The sequence below is a fragment of the Propithecus coquereli genome, unplaced genomic scaffold, assembly GCF_000956105.1.
Source record: "Propithecus coquereli isolate 6110/MARCELLA unplaced genomic scaffold, Pcoq_1.0 Scaffold61, whole genome shotgun sequence".
Lineage (NCBI taxonomy): Eukaryota > Metazoa > Chordata > Mammalia > Primates > Indriidae > Propithecus > Propithecus coquereli.
The window spans coordinates 2,764,299-2,785,669 of NW_012152063.1; the positions used below are offsets into that span (position 1 = coordinate 2,764,299).

The following is a 21,371-nucleotide window of genomic DNA, read 5'->3' on the forward strand; positions in this document are numbered from 1 at the left end:
AAAAAAAAAAAAAAAGCTTTAAAAAATGTTTCCGCATTGGATTAGGAGAACATAGCTTGAGGGAAAAATTACCCTATGAGTAGATGATCTGCAACATTATTTTCTCTAGGCCTTTGTGAAAATCCAAAATATACGCCAGCTAATTTTTTTTAAGTTTCATTAGCACAAGGTTTTTAATCATCAAGAAAACATTAGTGAGTCTTTCATGTTTGAAGTCCAGCATTCTTCCAGGCAACACAGTGAGACTCTGTCTCAAAAAAAAAAAAAAAAAAAAAAAAAGAATAGTAATAGTTTGGTTGTACCAAAAATAATTTTTTTTAAGTTTCATTGACACAAGGTTTTTAATCATCAAGAAAACATTAGTGAGTCTTTCATGTTTGAAGTCCAGCATTCTTTCTGATCACACAGAAATATGTTGAAAGGTTTAGATAAACTTTGCTGTCATCCTACCCTAAGATTCCTACTAGTGAAACAATAGAACAGAGGAGTATTTTAATCTCAAAGTAAATTAACTCTAATTACAACACACACACTTTAAAACATATGTTGAAAACAAATAAATCAAGATTAGTAACCTGTACAGAGAATCTTAATATTTTAGAATTGAAAGGGATCTCAAATAATTACCAAAATTCCCTATAATTACAGAGCCAGAACTTAAATTACAAATTCTCAGTAACAAAGTTAGTGAGACCAAGGTTTTATTAAACAAATCAGGGTTCTTAAATTTTAATTCTGTGTTCTCTGTAATCCACCTTAATAACAAAACAAAACCTCCTGATTCATAAAAGTTATTAATATAAACAAATTGGTAGAAATGTAGAAAGATTTAGGAATGCAGTTTTATATAACTTTATGAAAGGAAATATTCAGTGAACTACAACATTGCTTAAGAAGTCCCCTTCTATATCCTGTGTTTCAATGCTTCAAAGAGGTCAAATATCCAGATGTTCTGAAGGACTTGGATCTCATAATACAATGAACAACTTAGACAGAGGAACACACATAAAGCATGGTCACAATTTCAGGGGTTGAATATAAAGAACTAGAGCTGAAAACCTTAATCAAGCTACAGTAAAGGAAAAGGAAAAAAAATGGGGTTAAGTGTACATCCTCTTAAGTATGATTTTAAATAAAGCATTAAAAAAATCAAACTCATGATGTTAGCTATTTTAATAAACAAGAGTATTGGTAAAATTTACCAGATAAATGAAACATTCACAGACCCAACAGTGAAGCATATTAAAATTGTGTGGAAAAAATTAACATGAAAGTCACAAATGAAACTCTATCAACAAGGATTTATTAAATAGTCACTATTCCATCATGTACAAACTATGATATTAAGCATTAGTTTCAAGATCACTTCCAAAAAACAGTGCCTGCCTATGTAATGTTATCTACAGTTGAAAAAACAATTATTTTATTTATGTTCATGAGAGTGCAAAGAATAGAAAAATAGGCAAATGAATATATTTTTTTAAAAAAGCCATTCTAGATATCTTTATTGCTGATCAACAAAATCTTTCTATCTCTGGCAATGAAGTAATATATGTCTATTTTGTAAAATCCAATTTCCTTCTTTAGTTTTTCTCAATTAGCTATAAACAGCCATAAACTCACAATCCAAAGATCACTGCTAATATTTTAGCATATTTCTTTTTAATGTCTTAGCTATGCAACATATTTATAATTTTTATACAGCTGAAATCATACAGCATATACTTTGTATAATTTTGATTCTAATATATTTCCTATATATCTAATAATGTTTCTTACATATGTTAATGGCTACAAAATAGTCTATTCCAGGGGTCAGTAAACTTTTTCTCTGAAGAGCCAATTAGCAACTATTTCAGGCTTAGAAGGTCACATTGTTTCTGTTACAACTGGTCAACTCTGCCACTGTAGCACAAAAGCAGCTACAGACAAAATGCAAAGAAATTAGCATGACTGTCCAATAAAAGCATATTTACAAAAACAGGAGGTGGCAGCACACTCAACAATAAAATGATAGGTAACCAAATTTAAAAATGGTAAAAGAATTTAAATAGACATTTCTCTACAGAAGATATACAAATGACCAATAAACATACAAAAAGGTGCTCAAAATCATTAGCTATCAGGGAAATGCAAATCAAAACCATAATGAAATATCACTTTATATTCACTAGGAAGGCTATAATCAAAAAGACAGACAATATAATGATAGCTGTGGGCTTGTGAAAAAGAAAAAAATAAAAAGACAACAATAATTTAAGTGTTGGCGAGGATGTGGAGAAATACAACCTCCATACATTGCTGGTGGGAATGTAACAAAGTGTAGTTACTTTGAAAAACAGTTTGCAGTTCCTTAAAAGATTAAACACCATGTGACCCAGAAATTACACTCCTAGATACATACCCAAGAGAAATGAAAACATGTCCCTCAAAAACTTGTACACGAATGTTCATAGTAGTATTCATAGCACTCAAAGGTAGCAACAACTCAAATGTCCATCAACTGATGAACAGATATGCAAAATGTGGTCTATCAGCTCAATGGAATATTATTCAGCAATAAAAAAGAATAAGTATTAATACATGTACAACATGAATGAACCTTGAAAACATTACGGTAAGTGAAAGAACCAGTCCCACAAGACCACATATATTATTTCATTCATACAAAATGCCCGGAATAGGCAAATCCAGAAAGACAAAGATTAGTGGTTGCCTAGAGCTAGAAGCTTAAGAGAATACAGAAGTGACTGATAATGGATACAAGGATTCTTTGTGAAGATATTAAAATATTCTTAAATTGATGGTGATGAAGGTTGCTAAAGCCACTGACTTTAAGTGGGTGATATGTAGAGTTTGTCAATTATATAAATATATAATTATTATCCCCCAGTCTATTTTATAGATATAAAAACATTAACTTATTTCCTCTTCTTTTAAACACATAGTTTCAAATTGTTTATTGCTCTACTTTAATAAATACAACAATAATCATCTTTCTGAGAAACGTCAGTTTTGAGCTAAGTTTTCAACTGGCAAAGAATATAAAATGGGGAAAAAAGTGTAAAACTTTACTTTTGCAAATGTTCACTATTTGAGTTGTGCTTGCTTTTAACAAGTCTAGGAATGTATCATTTATTTTCATTATTTCCATGGCAAAATGTAGTAAGAAAACGGCAAAAGAATATACTCCCTGTCATTCCAAAAACAGTTACATCATTAGTAGCATAGCCAGTGAATCCTGGAACCTACATATCTAAACCTCCTCCCCCCTGGGAAAACCCTTCAGGAAAGAACACAGTGGCATTAGAATATATTGACTTTCCTCTAATCTTGGGGTTAAGGAGAATAGAGATAAAGGAATTTGCTAACCACATTTCACTTTCAAGAGCAACAATGAGGGTCCTTGTTCATTTGAATCTACTTACAATTTCTACCATACTATCCTTATCTTCTTTGTTAGGACTTTGCTCATATTATTCCTGTTTCCTAACATGTCCTTCATCTCCACCTATCCAAACATACTCATTCTTGAAGATCAGTTTTGGCCCATGAGATCTTCATCAGTTACTCTGGTCCACTCTACACGACAAATTGCTTCAGTACCACACAAATGACTACTCTATTTCTGTTTCACGTGCCTTAATTTTATCCTGCCCACCTCATCTCTCACCTCTCACAAAAAAAGCTAAGACAAGATCAAAGAATCTGCATATATAACCTAGGAGAATAATAAGCAGTAGCAACAATAACAGCAAAGTTAACATTTCCTAAACACTTACTATGTGCCAGATGATGGAGGCACAGAAAGTCAAGTAACTTGCTCAAAATGTCATTTATTGGTTGATGAATACTTTATGCAATGTTTCGTCCACATCATCCCATTTGTCCTTTAAAACTCCGAGTATGTTACAAGTATTACTGTTTTACAGAGATGTTCAGAAATTTTATTTTAGGTACACTGTAGCTTAATGGTACAGGTACAATTATAATACAGATCTTCTGACACTTAGCCCAGGGCTCTTTACCCTATGTCATAATATCTGACTTAAAGAGAATAAAAACACACAGGTTATCAAAGATCCATCCCCTGAAGTTCCAGACTAATTCACACCCAGCTTCCCCAGAGAAGAACTCAACGGTGCTTGAGAAAAGTGTCCTTCCCCAAACTGCTATTGGAGTAACAGGTGCTACTAATAGGATGGTATTGCTACAAAGTACTCCCTCCCATGTGATGTCATTTAATCCTAACAACAACCTGATAAGGAGATATGAGTTATTATCCCCAGATTCGAAAAATTTATGTGTTTTGCCCATTCAAGGCCATGGAGCTTATTAAGTAATAGAGCTAAAGCTCAAATCAAGGACTTCAGACTCTTATCCTTTTCTCCCCATTTTTACTCAAAATTTACCACTTCATTTTATGCTGACATTCTCTCATTGTTTCTCAAAGTTGATGAATAAATATAAAGATTAGAAATCGGTGGTTCTTAGTCTTTTGTGGGTTCACAGGATCTTTTTGAAAATCAAATCTATAGAAGCACTCTACAGGGGGAAAAAAAAACACAGCTTTGTACACATTTTCAGGTTTGTGGACCCAGCCTGTTAAGAGCCCTATACCAGACTAAGCTGAACGAAAGAAGTGTAAGTTATGCTCCTGTCATATGCTTCACAGTGCACAGTACAAAGAAGTATTAAATAAGTATTTGAATGATTGTAAACAGACCAAATTTTCTTGATATTGGCACTGAAAAAGTCAGAGAACCTCTAGTAAGATGTATATTTTTGTAGTAATAGAAAAAGCCAATGTAGAAAAGTCATTCACAGAAAAGGTACAAATCAACAATCATTGAGTCTTACTTTATGCTAAAAAGACTTTACCTGATATAATTTTTTAGCCTCAAAGCAGTCTCCAAAGTAGTTATTATCAGTTTTAGTTTGTCAAAAACTTAAGTAAATGGCCAAAGATACAAATTCAGATCAGTCTAGAAGAAACCTGGCTTTTCCAGTTATCACCTAAATATTAAGCTTGATAGCATAGAATGTTAAAGAAAGAAAAACAAAAAAACTTAAGACATGAAGTGAAAAGAAAAAGTGACTAGGGGCTCAAAAATAGGAAAAACATTGCAACAATAGAAAAAAAGGGCAGGAAACTAAGATGGAATAACCTAGATCATAATATATTTGATGGGGAATGGGAGAAAGAACACAAGACTGTTCATAACAATCTGATTCTAATTCCAATTCTAACTCACTGGACAACATTAGACTAACCACTTAATGTTTCTAGAACTTAGCTTTCCTCATCAGTGAAATTATGGGCATTGGATAGTATAAAAACTTAAACTTCTAAATTCTTTCACAATTTTCAAAACGCTGTCACAGGTATTATTTTCATTTCACTCCACTGAGCAGGGACTTTGTTTTATTCACTGTTGTATCCTCAGCACCTGGCTGGTACAAAGTAGGCCCAAAATATTAGTTGAATGAATAGATGAATTTGACCCTGACAATTATCCTATGAGGAATGCAGAACAGGGCAGCTATTATTATACTTATTTTACATATAAGAAAGACCAAGGTTCAAAGAGTTTAAAACACTTGCTCACAGTTCCACAGCTAAATGGTAGAGCCAGAATGCAAACTCAAGTCCTCAGATTACTAGTTCAAATCTCTTTCCAGGTCTAAAATTTGTTACATTTTAATATACTTTTAAACACTCAGGAACAAGAATAATGAACTCTTCTATTCTCACTCTTTCAAAGAAAAAAAATCATTAGGATACTGTTATTATAGACCGCAATGCATGACTAATTATTCACAGGAGTTCACCGAAAGAATACCTAACACTCAATAATGTTGCATATGAAATAAAAGAGATAAAATCCATTTCTGACCTTCTCTGATTATACCAATTATATTTTCTGTGTTCCACTGAGTCTTCATCTATAATTCTGGCTGGCTACTTTGCAAATGTTTGCTGATAATTACAAGGGAGAAGGAGTGCAACTCTATCTCTATAACTAAGGTTATTGTTCAAACTATAAACCTTGTGCAGGGCTCCCCAATGACCTGAGGTTGAGAAACACATCCCATCCCCCACCCCAATCTAGAATTTTAGGATCAACTGAGTTATAGAGGAAAGGTCCTCAGAGGACAGCATGAGCTGGAAATATCTATCAACACAGAACAGAAAACACAGTAACAGCCCTAGGACAAAGCTCTATTTTCCAAGACTCTCAAAATCACAAGATCGTATTAAAAGAAGCTAAGTGGGGAGGAAAAAGAGCTGGCTGAAGAATACTCATAACCATGGCATGCAGCATCCTGCCTTGAAAATACAGACTAGTAGAGAAATCTCTGTGTGTCTGTTGGGTAGCAAAATCTTTTAATTAAAAAAAAAAAGTCTGCAAACTCATCTAAACAAAATCCTTTATTTCAGAAATGAATAATTTCTAGAGTATTTGCTTTCAAAAATTAAAATGAAAGTCAATACAATAGAAATAGATACGAAATAGCCCCCAACCAAAAAAAATCAAGTAGTTCAAGTACAAGGATATAGGCCAAAACACTTTTGTCATTTGGGAAATAGTATACAGCTGGTATGTAAAGCAAGAATTTTATTGTATCTCACAAGAAAAGTTTCTTAAAACAAAGTCCTCAAAATACATGTCTCTTCTGAAAAAAAATAAACTGGATATTCTCCACTGACTTATGTTCCTTTGGTTCTTCCTCCTCCCTCTAAGAGGACTTTCATTAGGTAGGTGCCGAAGTTAAGAGAACAGTTATACTGAAACTACAATGGGGAAGAGCGATTATACTGAAACTAATCTATTTCCATAGTAGTCAAATAAAACAGTAGTCTGGGGAAGAGGGGGGGCACTATTATCAATTAGTGGGGTAAAAAAGTTTTGAAAAGCCACCTGATTTGGACCCTGAGGAAAAAAACTGGCATAAAGACTGAAAGAGCAGGGCTTAATCAAGATAAACATTCTGTAAAAACCTCAAATCTGGGGTAATTTAAAAGTTTTAAGGGCTCTAATTCTATAATCTGGGAGTTATCTCACAATAATAATTTTCTGTTCTACTTACCTTTTAAGAAATAAGTCCCCCTCCCATTGGATAGTTATTTTTCCTATTGGTACAAAAAATATACCTAAATTTTTCTGTATAAATACAATGTTGTGTCCTTACCTAGTAGCAAACTGAATGAGTGCATTTTGAAGAGTCTGTCTAATTTCAAGAAGAAAAGATTCATCATCACTTAATGTATAATACCAATACTGGACATAATCCCTCAAGGAAAACTGGATAACCTACAACAAAAATATTGGGAAAAAAATATTACATTTAAGATTTAAAAAGTAACACTGGTAAACTAAAAACTAAGATGATCATTTACCAATTTATACTTACTCTCTACATACTAAATTGTGGTGTTAAATACCTGCCTTCATTATAAAAGCATCAACATGCTAAAAACCATTTCAAAAATTTTAAATTACTTCGGTATCCCAACTTACCCATTGCCCAAATTTTTTAAAAATTAAAATATTATCTATGGCCAAATCCCACCCAACTTTAGGTAATGACAGCGTTTACATAAAAAATAAATTTTCACTGCTATAATAAAGAATTCTAATCAGTTTGAAGAATTCTAATCAGAATGAGATGAAAAGTAACGCTGATGGACCCTAATTCTCAAAAAAACCCCAGTTTTTCCAAGATTATATCATCAGACCCATTGCAGTCTAACTACAAAACGATACAGGAATTCACTTAATTTCACTAATATCTTTGATACTACCAAGGGTATTCAGCTAGACAATAGGTAGCAAATAAAACAATTCAGTGTATAATTTTTACAAATCAAATAAACTAAATATTGGTTCATTTATAAAATAAATGTTAAAATTGTAAAATACACATTTTTATAATTGTCATATAATCAAATCATATAAACATCAATGGAAAATATTTTGGGGGGAATAATTGTTAACCTAATTCTAATTTTTGAATATTTTTGAATCAAATCAGGTATTTCATTTCCATTTTTAAAAAGTAATAAAATTAGTAGAAAAGAGTCTGATTTGCCAAACCACTAAGCTTGTTCATTAGCTAAAGCGTTATACTATAACTATACAATTATTAGAAACACTATCAAATATGTCAATAAAAACTTTTTTTCTAAATGCAAATTCAATCAAAAGCCTTTCATATTAAGTAAACCACTTCATAATAAGTGAGTTATTATGGCAGTACCTTCAAGTATAAAATTCAAGGATAACATCATGAAGTTACAGTACATTATTTAAATAACAAAAAGCATCTTAGTATTTTCAAAAGAAATACACTCGGTACACAATATATGGAATTCAAATACCACATACTGAAACTCACTTGCTGGAGAGGTTCATCAATTATATTGGCACCCGTCAATCTTCTATCGATCTTAATAGTCCTGGCTTCCCGTTTCATTTCTTCTAAGCACTTAAAGGAAACCATAATATTTTATGATAAATGTACAAGTATATCGTTGCCATATTTCAATGAAACTTTAACACTATAAAATTAGTGTTTCAGGTGAGTCAAATTAATAACTGTCTTTATTGGACATTCTTCCTCTTCCCCCTCCCTCTTCCCAGCCCAAAACAGTATATCAGCTGCCAAATGAATATATTTTTTAATTGATTTTATTTAGGGATCATTTTTGGCAAATAAGGAAAATGTACTTCTCCACTTCTTAGTCTTCAGAAAGAACAGTAGCCTGAAAATAGCAATGAAAAGTAGAAGACTCTTAAATTAAAAATATAAACCAAAACATAAATATATATATATAAAATACATGCTTCAAGTTATAATATGAAACCACTAAGATTTTTTTCATAAAGCATACTTATAAATCATATTTTAGAAATAAATCAAAATCACTATTTTTATACCATCTATTAAAAATGGATTATAAAGACTTGACCAGTTTTGACTATGATTTATTACTGTTAATGATCATAATTCTTAAAATATTTCCCATTCTCTGTAAGTACCACTCAAGTGAATGTACATTAAAAATGGCTAAGAAATGGTTCAAAAAAAGAAAATTTCATTACAACTTTTAAGCAAACTCAAAGAATACATATTAACAGGAGTCCTAGAGGAGGAGAAAAAAGTTTCACATTATAAAAAAGTTACAAGTATTAGAAAAAATTAGTTTATCAATATGAAAAGCAGTGGGACTAAAATTCTTTTATTTCCTTAATGCAAAATAATATATTATTTACTTCTACATCTCCTACATTTTAGAATATAATGGACAAGTTAATAACTGTAAAGTTAATAGCATCAATTCCAAGCCCTTTGTCTCTCTTCAAACAAGATGAAACCCCCTCAATACCACAAGAATTGAAGGCATTGCAAATCTGAAACCTACCCAACTCCAATTTATTTATAGAGTATGATATTGAAAAAAATGGAAAAATAGCACCATTCGAGATGGTAAAAATTTGGCCTGAATTATTAAAACTAAAGATACTGTATATCTAATTGCAAGCTATCTTTTTTAAAGTAGTTAAAGTGTTCATTTTTTCCCTCTGGCTCCTATGCAATTTATTTCATTCAAAACAGAATATTCACAGACATTCTTACAAAGCGTATGTGTGATACTTTGAATTTCCGTGTGTAAGACAGCAGGAAAACCACCAAAATTAAACTAACCAATTTCTATCTTTTCCTCAAATCTATATTCCCACCTTTTACTCTACGAAAGTTTTCAAGGTGACTTTTTAAAATGTATTTTCTAAGTGTGATTGAAACATCTTCCATAAGCATTAAAGAATCATAGGACAATCTGTCAAGCCATATATAGATGATCACATTATTATTATTGCAAAGAAGTGAACTTTGAGGTTTCATATTCTGTCACACTATTTACCTTAGGAACCCCAGTTGATGTTGGAGGAAGAAACGAGTGTTCACACTGTTCTAGATACTTCTCTGAGTTTGTTTTTCCAAATAGGAGAGTAACGACTAAACCCCTAGGAAAAAAAAATTTAATCATAGACATAAAAAAATTTTTCTGTAATTTAATACATCTATTTCCAAGTACATTTTTCAGAATTCACAAAATGGCTTACCATTCACTAAAAAGTCAGTCTGTGACATTGGGAAAGCAAAAATTGACAGATTTTTTGGTATATTCTTAGGTTTAAAACAACCATAAACATTTTGTGAATTACACAGTAATGCTTTTCAAAGTTTTAATCAAATATATGTCATCAAGAATCTCAGATGACATTTTCAAACTTGAGAAAAATCAGCCCTCATTAAATAAGTAGGTTAGCTAATAACCAAGGATAAAGACAAATGAGATTTAAATCTATAGCTAAATGACCTAATTCTATATTTCTGTTAATTAAGGTGAGGTATTAATATTAACTTGCCACTATGAATACAGAGTAAACAAAAGCTATAAAGGCAAAAATGATCCAACTTATGATTTGTTTCAAATAAGGCTAGAATTAAGTAAAGAAGTATGAATGTATCCCAAAAAGGTTATTTTTTTAAAACAATTATAGGATCAGGCAAGATAAATTCTGGTTCAGAACTACTTCACCGTTAAATATTAACTAAATGTTATCAATATTTCCTATATCTAAAACTCACCAATAAAGCTAAGTGCTGGAAATCTACAAAAAAAAATTAACTGTTAACCTTATAATGATGTTATAGTAATCTTACAATAATTCAAAGACTGTAGTGTCAAGAAAGGAACTATGAAAATTAAATATGATTAGTCTCAACTACTGAAACGAAGATTCTCTAAGCGCTCTGCTTTTAGTGGCTACCTGCTATTTCACTGGTCTTCAGTACAGGTACTACACAGATAAAGTCAAATCAGGTCATATCATTAATTCTGTTTCTGATTTTTTTGTAAAAGGTTGACCTCGGAATTATTGGTAAGTTTCATCAGTGTTATATCTGATATTATTACTAACATTTAAGTTGGCCCTATAGTTCAGTTTTGCCTGGTCATTAAGCACATTTACAGATACAATAAAATGTTTATATTAAGTTAACATTGTATTTCTAAAAACATCAACATGAAGCAGACTGATAAACAGCCTTTGCTCACCATGTACAACAGTAGGAAGGCAAGGTAAGGAACAGTCTGATCTTACAAAGAAACTAATTAATAGTTTCAGCTGTGAGTTTGCCTAAAAACAGGTACTACAAAATAATTACATAAACCAACAAATATAACAATGTCATGAAATAACCATAATATGGTATTGACAATATCCCACAATAATAAAAACAAAAAAAAAATCCCTGAGAGGTTTTCTTTCCAAAAATTCTCTTTATATTAAAATACAGGGGTTAGGTTTGACCATAAGCAAAATAAATACATTATCAACATTTTAGATGGGGAAATTGCAGAACTTAAAACTTAAGTTATAAGTTAGTTTTATTAGCACACACACAAAAAAGGAAGGGGTTCCACAAGAAAATGTATCAGTTCCAAAAAATACATCTTTAAAACTTATACAATAAGAAAACATACTAAAACTAAGAAATGATTTTTAATTACATGAAATGTCATCATTTTACTTACTGATACTTAAAAGCCTATTTTTGTTCTTTGAATTCATAAGGCATTAAACTACACTAAGTTAAAGAAGGGACAATCATTCTTCATAATTAGAACCAAAATAAGAAAGATCTGACTCAGGAAATTACCTGACTCGTTGACCATAATTGAGTAACCTGAGGATAATTAATTAACTAATCCCCCTGGGATGATTCTGGGTAGCCTGCTAGTGTAAGTCCCCTTTTGGTGGCAGTGAGTTTCACTGAGATCAACATAGTCCGGAACAGAACTTCAGATCAATTTATGATATATCATGAACTTGAAATTTCAGACCCCACCTCGTGACTCAATATTTATTATCTAAAGAGTTTTTTTAGTACCCCTCCCATACCCCCCATTACCCCACCTTACCGAAAATTTTTATACAACTCTGTAAGTACGCAAAAGATTTTTAAAAACTATTCCTTCATAAATTAGCAGATTCAAAAAGGGAGGGAACAAAGATTCTTAAGACTGTAAAATTAATAAACTGATCACTCTTCTCATTTCCCAAATATTATACGGAGCAGCTTACTAAAAGAGAAATAATTCTCTATCCTTCCACCTTCCAAGGGCTCCTTCCTTTGTCTTCAATATCCTCCCTTTCTGAAGTATTGAGAAATACTCTGAAATCCTTTTCCTTCACTCTTCACAAGGGCTTATTCAATTATGAAAATTAAAAGAAGTTTCTCCCTTTCAGAAAAACATCTAAAGACAAATAATTTCCTTTCAATCATTAACAGTAGCCTTGGGCCGGGCGCGGTGGCTCACGCCTGTAATCCTAGCACTCTGGGAGGCTGAGGCGGGCGGCTCGTTTGAGCTCAGGAGTTCGAAACCAGCCTGAGCAAGAGCGAGACCCCGTCTCTACTAAAAAAAATAGAAAGAAATTAATCGGACGACTAAAAATATATAGAAAAAAAATTAGCCGGGCATGGTGGCGCATGCCTGTAGTCCCAGCTACTCAGGAGGCTGAGGCAGGAGGATTGCTTGAGCCCAGGAGTGCGAGGTTGCTGTGAGCTAGGCTGAGGCCATGGCACTCACTCTAGCCCGGGCAAAAAGAGTGAGACTCTGTCTCAAAAAAAAAAAAAAAAAAAAACAGTAGCCTTGACGCTGCTGCTGTAAAACCATGCAGCTTTTACAGCCATGCTGTGGCCTTAATTTGTGACTGAGGAGTATTATATTAGGAAGCCCATTTGGCTGTAGATCTGTAAGATCTTCAATCATCTTTATCATCGATAAAGATGTTCTGAACTCCATGTATCTGATTCTTATGACTGAAATAAGTCTAAGTGTTTCAGTACACAGTATCATATTTAAGCAATATGAAAATACTAAATCTAATATAAAATACAGTTTTATAGAGAGTCTTTGACATCGCTGCTCAATTTAAATAATTCACACTTGTTCAACAATCAGTGACTATGCTCCCTATAAAATGACAACAACATGCATGACTTTCAAGCCTGTACCCCAAAAGAGGTGATAGGTGGTAGGTATATTCGGAAGCTAATCCTTCAGTGTCTTATACAGGGTTTCAGGCCGCTGTTTATATATGCTATTCAATTCAGCTAAATCCTCTAAACCTACGGGCTCAAACAACTCTTCCAAATGTCTAGGGCGTCAAAAGATTTTTTAAAAAAAGAACTCGTAGGTGTTCATTCCACAACTAATTACATAAATATATCATATAAATACATATACACATATTAACAGTACAATATTCATTTCAGCTAAGCTACCTTGGTGAGAGTGTCCAAATAACAAGCATCTCACTTGTCTACACATTTTGTAACATTTTCTTACAAGTCATGCCTATATATGAAGCTATAATAAATTATGACTGATCCTCCCTTATAAAGGTTTATCAACTTAAGGGAAAATAAACATTGCAAACCAAATGACTATAAGGAGAAGACTGCAAAATCAGACATTTATTGGAATTCTCTAGGCCACAATGACAACATTCATTAATAGAAATAATTAACATTATTGTTTGAAGTCTAATCAATGAAACAATTTCTACAATGTAACTGGTTGTGTCATCTCAATTTAAGTTACATATAATGGACAAGAAAATTTCAACTTTATTTTCACCAAAAAAAGTACATATCTTCGGAAACTGAAATTTCATTTTGAAGATGACTACCCATATTCCTGGTACAAATAATAATCATCACTGTTTTTATTTCTATGAGTATCTTAATTTTACTTTTTTAAAATTTTAATAAAAAGCTCATAAAAATAGCATTCACAAATAAATCACACTCCCATTTCTCATAGTCATTTGTTTTCATTTGAACAAGACATGACACATGAATTGTAAAATTATCATTGCGTATACTTACCCACCCACAAAGCAGAGGATATAAAATGCCAAATAAAATATTACAAAGGGTCCAAAGGTTATTAGAAAAAGGACAATGCCAAGGCTTCCCCATCCCCATATGGACAGACTGGCCTGAAATAAAGCAAAAAAAATAAATAAATAAATAATTATCCATATGAATTAGAAAGGAACTAACAAAACTTTTTATAGTTTTAAATTTCTCTTTTTAAACATTTATGGTTTCAGTAACTGTTAAAATATTTGGTTTTGGAAATGTAAAGTATATTGTTGAAAATTTATCTCCAAAAATCAATTTATAAAATCTTTATGTACAGAGATTTACAGCATATCAGCAATGATAAAAAAAGAAAACTAGTGGCAATGTAAAGATACAAGAAGAGAGAAATAGTTACAAACTGTTGAATGAAATGTTGGCATGAGAGATATAACAAAGTATTTATTAAAATATTTGCATACTTATTTATATATGCAAAAGTATTTATAAAAGGTTAAGTAGGCTACAAAGTTATACTTATTTAGAATTAATATTTCATTTTAAAACTAAGTACCAATATAACTACAGCATAAGGTGCTTTTTTTTTAATGTAAATTTCAAGGTAAGAAATCCTTATCTCACTGAATATAGTGATATTTTTCTTCTACTCAAACTGTGTGCAGAAACTCATACAATTATAATTACAAAAGTTTCAACTTTCAGTTACCAAAATTTACCATGAGCTCAATAAAACATCTTCAAAAAATCTCCATCCTTAAAAAATTAACCAAAAAATCCTATTTTGTACAGAATTATATTGTTTCATCCAATAAAGAAATACTCCTTTTGTTGAGGCAAACTGGATTCTAGCAATTTAAGTCATTGAATAAATAAATGTATTCAATTCAACAAGTTCCTACATCCATTCGCTTGCACTGTTAGGTAGTACACAAAGGAAGCATTTGTCCCACTCACGCCATCAAGGAGCATAGAGAATAATGTCTTATAGGAATGAAACAATTAGACAATGAACCAAAAGAAAATAATAGAAAGCATTATAAGATGCTAAATTGAACAAAATTAATGACCAAAAAACTACAGAACAGACAATAAGTGCCATGGATTATGAGAGAAAGGAGAGTTCTATTCATTCATTCACTAGTCATTGACCGCTTCCTGTGTACTAATAAGCACAATTCAAGGTGCCGAGGATACCACAAGAAACAAAACATACCTTCTTAAGTTTACATTCTAGTAAGAAAGAAACACAAACATGCCCTCCTAAGTTCACATACCTTTGTAAGTTTTTTTCATAAGAAGGGGGGAAATGACCAATAAATAAGTAAATATACGGTTATATCGGCTGGGCATAAATGCAATGGAGAAAAATAAAGCAACTGCATATGGTCCAAGAAGCTTGAATGATTAGATGACACATGAACAGAAATCTTGGATAAGATTTATTTCAGGAGAATTTATTTATAATACTGAGTCTTCCTATCCCAAAATAGTATTTTTTTTTTCAATTTTTTCATATCTTCTCTTATGTCCCCCAGTGGAGTAGTTTTGGCTTTTTCTTTTACAAAGGGCTGGCACAACTCTCGTTCATTTGTATTTTATTACCCTTTTTCCTCATCCTGGCAACTATTATCTTTCAACCAGAAGACAGAATGCCTGCTAATGAAGTTTCTACTCTGCCTTCATGCTCTCCCCGCTGAATCAGCTGGGAATACTATTTCACCTACAGAAGCGGTCTCCTCTGACTTTCTTCTAAGAGCTGAAAGTAGGACATAGTGATTTAGAGTAAAATACAAAGCAGCCTAGTCCTTCTGCTGAACATCCAGTACCTGATCCACACTACAGTACTGCCAGATGCCCAACTATGGGAAACAGATGCTATTTCCCAAGACTCACTCAACACCTTTTCCACTGACTTCCCTAGAAAACAGTTACTGTAAACTCTCCAGATAACTGAAACCAGACTGTGACCCAGATACTTTATTCAACCTGCCTTCTCCAGTGAGATCTGATCTAACATTAGCAATATTATCCTTTCTTTACACAATCAGATTTATGCTGCCAGTCAGTTTTTCAAAGCTAAACAACTTATTGCTTAAGGATATATTCAGAGGTCTTAAAAATAAAACCAAGAGATTGGCTATCTCTGGAGATAAAGCAGCATTCAACTGAAAGACAACGCAAAGCAAGGCTTCTCAAATACCCAGCAGTGTTCTATTTCTTAACCAGGTGTTTGCTTTAAACTATGTAAATGTCTTATTGATTCTTATGTTTGAATCACATCTTTCATAAATATTCAAAAAAGTCACAATTAGTTGATTTGGAGATTAATTAATACAGCAATTACTTAATAAGGGTAAATCTTCAATTCGTCTAAAAACTCGAGTTTTCAGACTCTTATGTCTCTTATTACTCATTTGAAAAGGATAAAAAAAATCACCAAAAACAGACTTCTGTTCATTTGGCAAATATTTGTGAATACCTACACTGTGCTGAACAAAACAGACATTACTGTCTGTCACATTTAAAAAAAAATACAAAACCTACAAGAGAATCCTTTCCTTAATTAAGTTTGAGAGAAGTTTTTTTTTAAATTCCTGAGACTAATAAAATTAAAAATTTCTAATCAAGCAAGTGCTCATTTGCTTTGTAGTTAACCTCTTACAACTGTTAACTTCGAATGTTCATTGGAACATCAGAACAGTGAACTGTCCAAAAATAAACTTGTATGTCATTTTTAGGGTCTCATAACTACAACCGGCTGATATTTTAACCTTATTATTTAGTGGGATGAATTAAAAACATTCAATCTAACACGACTAAAAATTTTGAGTTCTGATTATTTCCTAAAATGACAGGATGATAAAATTTAGAGTAATTTTGTTCTATGTCAAAAGCCTTTCACAAATTCAAACTGGTATTAATTACCTCAAAAGTTGCCCTATGATGGAAGACAAGCAATAGAAAAAATCTACAGGACAGTGATTTACATTAAAATAATCCTTTAAGACTGGGTATAGTGGCTCACTCAGTAATTCTAGCACTGTGGGAGGCTGAGGCAGGAGGATTGCTTGAGGCCAGGAGTTGGAAACCAGCCTGAGCAAGAGTGAGACCCCATCTCTACAAAAAAAATAGAAAAATTAGCAAGGCGTGGTGGACCATTCCTGTAGTCCCAGCTACTCAGGAGGCTAAGTTAGGAGAAACACTTGAGCCCAGGAATTTGAGGTTGCAGTGAACTATGATCACACTAGCCCAGGTGATAAAGCAAGACCTTGCCTTGAAAAAAAATTAAAAAAATAAAATAATAAAAAAATTACTTGGGCATGGTGGCACACACCTGTACACCTATAGTCCCAGCCACTCAGGAGGCTGAGGCAAGAGGATTGCTTGAGCCCAGGAGTTTGAGGTTACAGTGAGCTACAATAATGCCACTGCACTCTAATCCACAAAAGAGTGAGACGCTGCCTCAAAAAAAAAAAAAAAAAAAAAGCCTTTAACGTACTACCATTTTCTTTGCTAAATGCAATAATCAACACTAAAATATTCATGCTGGCTGGTCCCAGAATCACTCACAACCATGAGTTGGAAGAAGTCTTCAATATCATCTAGGACAATATTTCTCAAACTTTAAGGATCTTAAATGCAAATTCTTAAAATACAGATTATAATCCAGTATGTCTGGGTAGGGCCTGTGATTCTTTCAAGGTAACAAGCTACCACAGAACTGTTTAGAACCAAGGATAATTATATATTTATAATTCTCCCTAAATTAATTTCTAGGTCCATAAAACCTTAGTCACAATTCCAAAATCAAAAAGCTCTGAAAACCAAATTGTACCAAGCATTCTACAAACCCCATCTCATTTACTCCTCAAAACAACTTATGAAGTAGTTAAGAAGGTAGTAACATAGCGTTCAAAAGCTATGGGCTGAGTTAAGACTACCTGAGTTCAAATCTCTCTTTTACTATTTATTAGCTCTGTAACCACATGCCTTCATTTCCTCACCTATGTCACATGGTTACTGTGGGGAGTAAATGAAACCATGGTTCAGTGGTCAATTTTAGCTTAATCACTATAATGCCTAGTTTAACAATAAGGAAACTAAGGTTCAGAAAAGTTTTAAAGCATTGCCTAAGGTCACACACAGCTAATAAAAATGAGATTTGCTCCTAGGCAAATCCTGACTCCTTAACTAACCATATCATTTGTCAGCTGACAATTACCTGAAATTACAGGTATAGTAAGAAAAAATGTCAAAATCATAAATGAATAATTTATTTTACCTAAATATAAATCAGACTAATATACCTCCCAAGAAACTAATCAGAAAACTGCTTGTAATAAATGAATGTAATAAATCCCTGTTCTGAACATAAACTATATACTTTTTATTATTAGAAAATCAGCTTATCCATGTATTCTCTAAATAAATAAATTCAGTTTCAAAGGGTGTCAATTTGTTAGCTTGCCCAGATAACCTACACATATCAGTTTGGACTTGAGCTAAGGGACACAAAAAGACATTATAAATAACCTCTGCTTCCAAGATACTGAGAATCAAGAAATGACAACATAAAGGATCACAGACGCCTCCTGACAATAGAAAGCAAGTAGAAATAATTTACCCTTGTGATATTTTATGCCTATCAAGGCATACTGACATTTATCTCATCTGATCCTCACCACAGATATTTTATGATAGGAAAAGGCCGCATAATACAGAACTAAGAAGAGTCAGAAATTACAGGTTGCAGTTTGCACTTTCTGTACAACCTTTGCAAACTCACTAAACCTCTCTTTGATCCTATTGGCACAACAAAGGGGCTGAGTTGTGAGATCATCTCTCAAGACAAGTCTAGCTATAGCAGATTAGTTAAGAAACTCTGCCCATAATTGTACAGCTAATCTAATGCAGAGCCAGGCCTCGATTATCCTGGCTCATGTGGAGAGTGGGAGTAAGTGGAAAACAGTTGTTTCAGAATAGACTGTCTGAACTCCCATAGAAAGGACCTTGGACTCTGAGATAAATCTAACTAGAGTGCGTCAATCACTCTCAGAGTTATATTGACCTAGTATATTTTAATCATTATATGGCACAGGGCAGCAAAACAGATAGGGCTGAGAATCTTAAAGTTGATACTACTTCAATGCCGATTTGTGTTACAGAAGTTATAGATACAAACATAGATACAGATATATGCAGTTCAATCACAAAAGTAAGTAGCCGTAAGAAGAGTGGCCTTGTTACAAGTATAGGCTGTTTTTCTTCCACCTTATTCTATCCATAAAAAGCTGGAAATTCTTCTCCAGGTAATTTCAATACACTGTGCTCCTGACATGGAACCTTGTCTCATTCAACATTATGTAACACTTTCACCAAGGCCTAGTACATAGAAACTGCTCACTAAATATGAAACTAATCAATTAATGTACTAATTAAAGAAGTGAAATAAGGGAAGAAAGAAAAGAGAAGGGAGAAAAGAAAAGGGGAGACCAGCGATAGGAGAAAAGGGGAAAGGGGGAAAAAAAGGGAAGGGAAAGTGAAAAAGAAAAGGACCTTAAATTGCAGTGCTCCTTCTCAGCCTCACCTTATAGCTTCAGGCACACTACATAATCCTACCAGCACAACCCACACCAACACCCAGCCCTCCCCTCCTCAAAAAAACTATTCAAGGGTTTGCTCCTCATTCTCCCCTGGGACAAACATATAAAAATGGTGTTCTTTTAGCTGGCTTGACATACCCTAACACCAAGCTGTCTGCATCACTACTTCCTCTTGGGGGATCAGCCACTCAGGGATCATCGGTACATATGTTGTTTGGTCAACTGGCCCCAAACCCCTCTTTTCATGCTCCAATGACAGGAGAATAAAGATTCTCTTCTTGGGGAGGGGGGGGATGGAGGGCAAGGGCAACATATACAACCTAAATATCTGTACCCCCATAATACGCTGAAATAAAAAAAAAAAAAAAGATTCTCTTCTACTCAACCCTATTTAAGGTACCTAGTATATCCTTGTGAGGATGGTTAAAGACTCGAGACACGGTGCAAGTTTTCTTTTTTTTTGTCTTGTTTAATTCAGGATATTATGGGGGTACAAACATTTTGGTTACATGTAATGTGTTTGCCTCACCCAAGCACGGTACAAGTTTTCAACTCAACTGTTGAGCCAGGAGGGACAGAGGGCTTATAGAAAGGATAGAAAACTTAATCAACTACCCTTGTCTCCAAGTTGGCTAACTAGCCAGCAGGCAAATATGATGACCACCGGATACCTGTGAAGTTTGTCATTCCTCTCCCAACTGGGGACTCCCACATGAGAGGTTATACATACACATAAATGCACACACCTCTATGTATTTTCAATTCTTTGGCAATAGAACCATCTCCTTTATAGCATAGGTATATTGCTCAACTTCGAACATTTTCAAGAATCAATTATGTACATCTATATATATGTAGGTGACTATCTGAACAAACCCTTTATTTTTTTAAAAAGCAATACTTATAAAAGATCATAGACTATCACATGCTAATAGTAGGACTCCAAACATCCAATGATAAAGAAAATATGAGATAACAGGCTACTACAAATTCAGTGTTTTTTAAAACTAGATTCTATCAATTATAAAATTATCTACACACAGTTTAAAATAACAGCAGATATATTCATAATGTGTATTATTTATTCAGGATACAAATAAGGTTAGGTTGCAGATACTCTTCCTGCCATAACTCATAATTCAGTGACTCTGAATTAGGGAGAAGCAACCACAATATGAAAAAATCAAAAGACTGTATTTACTGAATGCTTTCCTTGATATAAGAAGAATAATAAGAGTATTTAAACTGCGGATGGTTGGGGATATATAGCAAAGAACAATCTTGACAGGCTTCCAACAAATATTCAAAGCCTCAAATTGCAAAACTACTTCATTACAGCTTCCTGAATTTCTGATAAAAGTTCTAGTTATATAGTCAAAGTTGAAACAAATTAATCAAAGGAGCTTTCAGAAATAATATTTTCCCAACTACACGTTTTTGTGCTTTATTAATAGCTTTCAATAAATAATAAATTTTTAAAAAGATTAAACTTTAAATCTTCATCAAAAAGAAAATATTAGATTCTTTTATGGCAGATTTTTTAATATTTGAGAAAAAATAGATTCGCTTTCTTATATATGTTTTCATTTGATAAAGGGCTATTTTACATTTGTTTAGGAATGGGACTGATATCACATAAACACACACACTGTATGTCACACAAAAAGGAGAAGCATTCCCTTAAAAATAATTGAAAGTAATAATTTTAAAGCTGCAACAGAATAAGACAATTAAATTTCAATTATGTGAGGTAACTGAGCTAACAGAATCCATCAAGATATCAGAAAATACCAATTTATTTTA

General features: G+C 32.9%; 1 protein-coding gene across 1 annotated transcript in view; it reads right to left on the reverse strand.

The window, feature by feature from the left end:
* Positions 1–21,371, reverse strand: part of SNX13 (sorting nexin 13) — a 170,440-nt gene that overhangs the window by 110,683 nt on the left and 38,386 nt on the right. The window contains exons 2-5 of the mRNA XM_012659398.1: positions 13,969–14,081; positions 9,929–10,031; positions 8,401–8,490; positions 7,195–7,316 (exon numbers count right to left, since the gene is read on the reverse strand). Of these exons, the coding sequence (XP_012514852.1) occupies positions 7,195–7,316; positions 8,401–8,490; positions 9,929–10,031; positions 13,969–14,081 (428 nt within the window). The remainder of the gene's footprint in view (positions 1–7,194; positions 7,317–8,400; positions 8,491–9,928; positions 10,032–13,968; positions 14,082–21,371) is intronic.